At 35.5% G+C, this 6,000-nt stretch overlaps 1 protein-coding gene across 1 annotated transcript; it reads right to left on the bottom strand.

The window, feature by feature from the left end:
• Positions 1-2,376: 2,376 nt before the first annotated feature.
• LOC100676309 (olfactory receptor 13C4) lies at positions 2,377-3,778 on the bottom strand. Its single transcript, XM_010587791.3, has one exon. It carries the CDS (start codon positions 3,331-3,333, stop codon positions 2,377-2,379), a length of 957 nt encoding a protein of 318 aa, XP_010586093.1. The 5' UTR covers positions 3,334-3,778.
• Between the last annotated feature and the right edge of the window lie 2,222 nt (positions 3,779-6,000).

The following is a 6,000-nucleotide window of genomic DNA, read 5'->3' as shown; positions in this document are numbered from 1 at the left end:
TCATTTGTGTACAGAAATAAAAACATAGAAACTAAACTCATCAATTTAATTTAAAAAATACATTCTATATATAACTGGAGGGAAGAAATATTCTTAAAAGCTTATTTAAATATGCTCAGTTAAGTTATATAACAATGTTATCACTTTAGCAAGAGCTGTTCCAAGCAATGAGAAAATCACAGCAGAATGATCCTAGGCGATAAAGTCAAAACAGCTGAGCATGAAACCTTAATCTGGTATCCATAGCTCTTTTCTTCTATAAAGTGTGAATTGAACACATCCAATGTTATCCAAAGGATAAGTGAAAAGAAGAGATTTGAGGAAACACTAGGGAAAATAATTAGCAAAGAATTCTTGAATTCTACTGAGATTAGCTCATTTAACTCACGATTATAGGATGGATAGAAACCCTGGTGGTGTAGTAGTTAAGTGCTACAGCTGTTAACCAAAAGGTCGGCAGTTTGAATCCACCAGGCATGCCTTGGAAACTCTATGGGGCAGTTCTACGCTGTCCTATAGCGTTGCTATGAGTTGGAATAGACTTGACAGCAACAGGTTTGGTTTTTTTTTTCCTTTTTTGATATAGTATGGACAGTTGTGTAATTATTCTTGAATTCTAAATTGTTACAATTATTGTTATAGTTTTTATACAATAAATGCACATGTTTGAAGAGCCACAATCCTAGGCTGGGTTCTGAACAAAGTGTAAATTACCTACAGGAACTAATAAGCAGTACAACATACATGTAATTGGTATCTCAGTAATAAAAGAGAGGAGTAGGACCAGGAAAAGGGAAAAATTAATGGTCAAAAAATGTCCAAACTTCTTGACGAAGCCCAAGAAGCTCACCAAAGCACAATGTAAACACACACACACATGCATACACCAAAAAAAAAAAAAACCCAAACCCACTGCTGTCGAGTTGATCCTGACTCATAGCAACCCTACAGGACAGAGTAGAACTACCCCATAGAGTTTCCAAGGAGCACATGGTGGATTCAAACTGCCAACCTCTTGGTTAGCAGCCGTAGAACTTAACCACTATGCCACCAGTGTTTTCCATGAATACACACACATCACTATATCATATCATAATAAATTTGGTAAAAATCAACACTAAAAGAAAATCTTAAAGCAGCCAAACAAAACATTACAAACAGAAAGTTAAAGGTAATGATGGCAGACATCTCATTGGAAGCAATGAAACCTGGAAAAAATGCAACAATATCTTTAATGTGCTGAAAAAAAATTCTCTTAACCTGGAATTCTATACATAGCCAAAATATTCTTAAAGGATAAAAAGGTGAAATAAGGACTTCTGAGAATTAACATAAAAGCTGAGATAAATCATAATAAATAGGACTACACTTTAAGATGCAGTTCTTCAGTTGGACAGAAAATTATATCAAATGAAAATGTGGACAAACACAAATGAAGGAAGTATGCTGGAAATGGTAAACAAAACAGACCTTTTTTTCTTATAATTTTAATTTCTTAAAAGATAATTGACCATTTAAAGCAAAAATAACAAAATATTATAATTTCTTAAAAGATAATTGACCATTTAAAGCAAAAATAACAAAATATTGTAGAATTCAAGCATATAGAAAAGTAAAATATACGGCAACAATATCTCTAAAGATGAGAGAGGAAATGAAAGTATGCTGTTGTAAGTTTCATATATTATTCATGACATGATATAAATGTATTAGAAAATACAATTTATAAGTTAAAGATGTAAACCTTTACCCTTAGTGCAACCAATAAAAATATAAAACAAGAGGTATAAGTGATAAGCCAACCAAGAATATAAAATGGAATTTCACAAAATATAAAATTAATCAAAAATAATGAGGGAAAATAGAAGATACAATTATAAAAAAACACAAACATGATCAACAAATCTAACCATAATTACATTACAATAAATAATAATTACATTACTTAAATGGTCTAAACTGAGCAATTAAATGACGTGTATTATCAGACTGGATTTAAAAACTGCCTACAAGAAATCCACTTTAAAATAAAGGTGCAGATATGTCAGAATTTGCATCCCTGCCTTCCTATTTCTAAAACTTACATGTGATGTTTGCTACTATGTTGGCAAAGAGTATACCAGAAACACTCATTTCAGTCATCAACAGGGATAATATTCTAAAGCAATCCATAGTCTTCATGAGATCTGGATCAGAATCTGTTGGAAGCTGAGTTTATATCAGACTACAGTTGTCAGTAATTTTAGATGATCAGGACTAGCGAAGGCAGAAAATAAAAGTATCTGTCCCTAACGATGATTTCCCTAAAGAATGATGATTTCCTCAATGATGCTATCTCTATTCTTCATACACAAAGTTTCACATTTCTCTTTAGTCTTATTTGTTTAGAGCTTTTTGACCCAACAAATATTTCACAGCAGCTTTTACATCCTTATTTCTCAAGCTGTAAATTATAGGATTCAGCATGGGGGTCACTACCCCATAAAACATTGAAATAAGGCCCTCTGAAGCTTGCATCTCATTTTTTCCAACCATGTCTTGGGACTTGGGTTTTGCATACATAGAGAAGATGGTACCATAAAATATGATCACCACAGTCAGATGCGCTGAGCAGGTAGAAAAGGCCTTTCGTCTTCCTGTGGCTGAGTTCATTCTCAAGATGGTGTAGAGGATGAGCATGTAGGAGAAAAAAATGACCAGAAGTGGAAGAACTAGGAAGGCCATATTTGATACTGCTAGCATAGTAATGTTGAGAGATATATCAACACAAGCTAATTTTAGGACAGCTAATATCTCACATAAGAAATGATCAATAATGTTATTTCCACAGAAAGGCAAACGCATGGCAAGAGCTGTTTGCACAATTGAGTTGATTCCACCAGAAAGCCATGACACAGAAGCCATCAGCACATACACAAACTTACTCATAATGACGGGGTATCTCAGAGGGTTACAGATGGCCACGTAGCGATCAAAAGCCATCATGCCAAGGAGGAAGCACTCTGTTGACCCCATTGCAAACCCAAGGAACATCTGCACTGCACATCCAGAGAAGGAAATGTTTCTTTTCTTTGAGATTAAGCTCTCCAATGTTGAGGGAACAGAGGAGGCTGTGTAGCAGATATCCAGGAAAGAGAGGTTGCCCAGGAAGAAGTACATGGGGGTGTGAAGATGGGAGTCAAAGATGCTTGCTATGATGAGAACACCGTTGCCAATTAGAATCACTAGATACATCACTAGAATCAGTGCAAAGAAGATAATCTCGAGCTTGGGGTAACCAGAGAGTCCCAGAAGAATGAAATCTCTCACAAATGTCTGGTTAATCTTATCCATGCCTCAACGTTAGGATGTAAAAGGAAGATCTAACATAAAATATTTTCACTGGGAAGCAACCAACATAACAAATGAATTGAAAAACAAAACATTACTCTAGGGCAAAATAGAAGGAATATTTGCTTTGAAACTCTGTTATCAGTTATCTTCAGCAGTGTGTGTGACTAGAATACAATAATACTGGGACATTTAGCATTTCTATGCCCCATGCCTAAAGTATGGAGACCTACCAGTGATCAGAAAAAATTCAGAAGCAACCTTCCCTGATGTTGAGGGCAGTGTCTTGAATTGAGGTTTCCAAAAACCCTAGAATATTACAGACGACAAACCTAACTTCTTCATTTAGTCAGGTCCAGCAGGAAGGCCATGGTCAAGGAAAAAACAACTCAACAAGGACAGGAATTTTGATTCAGTGATTAACATAGATGTTCAAAATCTTAAGTCAACTTCGATTTTCATGCATATTTGTTTCTCTGCCTTACATTTTGGATCTCTTTTCAGTCAGTTTCATTTTGTATTTTTATAGGGCAGAAATTTGATTATAGTAAATTGACTCAGGTATACTGTAATTTGGAAACACTGGTGGCATAGTGGTTAAGAGCTACAGCTGTAATCAAAAGGTGGGCAGTTCAAATCCACCAGGGCTCCTCGGAAACCTTACGGGGCAGTTCTACTCTGTCCTATAAGGTCCCTAGGAGTCAGAATCGAATCAACAGCAACACGTTTACTCTGGTTTTTCGGTATACTGTAATTTAACAGATGTTCAAAAGCAGAGTTAGTTATTGATCTAGTATTCACAGCCCACTCTATTTTTTTTTTCCTTCTTCTGTGACAAGATCATTGCGTTGACCAGCTCTGCGTGCATACAGTGGAAAATCTTTGGAGAACAATATTTAGTCTCACTTGTTTTATTCCATGGCTTCAGATTTATTCTTGATAATTTGTTTAAGTCAATCTGAGAAAACAGTAGTAATGTTTAAATAAATATGTGGGTATGTACGTGTAGCACTTTATGCTTTACAAAATTCAAATTAATTCTTCTCATTATTCCTTTTTTTTAGATGTGAAAGATATACTGTGGCCATTGTTATCCAACATATAAGTAAAAAGTGGGGCTTGAAGTTCAAATTCTTTCCAATGAAGTCTAGGGGTCTTTGGGGCTACAGCTCCACAAGTTATTATACCTTATTTCTCCACCAAGTAATATCCAGAAATTCTGGCATTGGTGAAACAATGAAGTGAATCCAATATTTGAGTCTTTCAAAACTTTCAAGTGCATGTATCACCTGGGGATCTTGTTAAGATGAAGTTTCTGCTTTAATAAGTTTAAGGTAGGGCCTCAGATTCTGCATTTCTGATAAGACACCCAGTGGATGCTGAAGCATCTGCTATGGGGCCACACGCTGAGTAACAAAACTTCAGTTCATCTATGGTGCATCAACAGACTATCCGGATGTTTCTGATAAAATATATTTTCTTTTCTTATTATTAGGCTAGCTTAAGAAACTAGAAAATGACCAAGAACATATTTATTTTGTGTTTTTCGACAAAGTCCAGGGTTATACCTTGCTACTCTGTACTCTTCGGAAAATAGATATTATTGAAAGAAAAATATTATAAAAGAAGGATAACCTTTTGCTGGACTGCATAAATATATGTAGGATTTTACTGATATTCTATCTTGGGTCCAATCCTGTTCCAAGAAGAGAAAGGATAAGAAAAGAATAATACAAGATGATTTCCATCACAAAGTTCACAATTCAGCAAGGGTAACAGGAAAACTACATATAGTACAATTCAAGATAAAATATAATTAAATTGTGAGGCCAGAGTGAATATTGTAAATGTTCCCAGAAGAAGTAGGTTAACAAGAAATACACAAGTAAAGAGAGTTCAGGAAGAATTTCAGACTTGGGTCAGACGTGGAAGCATGGAAAGGATTAGTCAGGTTTAGAAGAGAAGAAAGGAAGAGGGGTATCTCAGAAGGGAGAATATGTTGAGCAAAGTTCCAGAGTAAACAGACTGGCAGTACCTCCTTTTCATACAAGGGAGTTTCTGTGGAGGAGTGGTGGCAAGCACATCTGAGAAGCTAAATGAGCCAGGAGGCATACACACGTTCAAAAGTCAGGCAGGGAAATTGACACTTCTTTTTGTAGGGAAGTGGCCCATCATTAGAAAGAACAAACACAGGGAGTTTTTAGACTCTGTAGTTTTAACTATCCTTCAAACTTGACATCATACAATATGATTTTAGGAGGTTTTTGAACAGAAATATGACACAAGGAATTAAAATGTTTAGATTAATGGTCACCTGTAATTACTTACTGGTACATGCGAATTCATCTTTCCATAATTGCCACCAGTTTTCATGTTAACCAGAATTGCAAAGTTAGGGTTCATGTGGGATAACAGTTTTGACAATGTCAGCAAAACCACACTACTCCACTCTCACACTCATTTTTGTTGCATGGTGGTAGTTGGGACACTTTTGCTACACTGTGTAACGGTTTAGAATCCAAAGCCAAGCTCAAAAGAGGGATTCTCGCTACAAAAGCAATTTAGTTAAAAATTAAAAGGTAAATATTTCAATTTTGATGAGAGAGGCAAATGAAGGAATACTGGGTCCACATTTTAGAGATGATGAAAACCCATTTATTTTCATTTATT

The sequence above is a fragment of the Loxodonta africana genome, chromosome 9 (assembly GCF_030014295.1).
Source record: "Loxodonta africana isolate mLoxAfr1 chromosome 9, mLoxAfr1.hap2, whole genome shotgun sequence".
Lineage (NCBI taxonomy): Eukaryota > Metazoa > Chordata > Mammalia > Proboscidea > Elephantidae > Loxodonta > Loxodonta africana.
The sequence above is the reverse complement of the archived record's forward strand: the minus strand, read 5'-3'. Positions and strand labels throughout refer to the sequence as shown.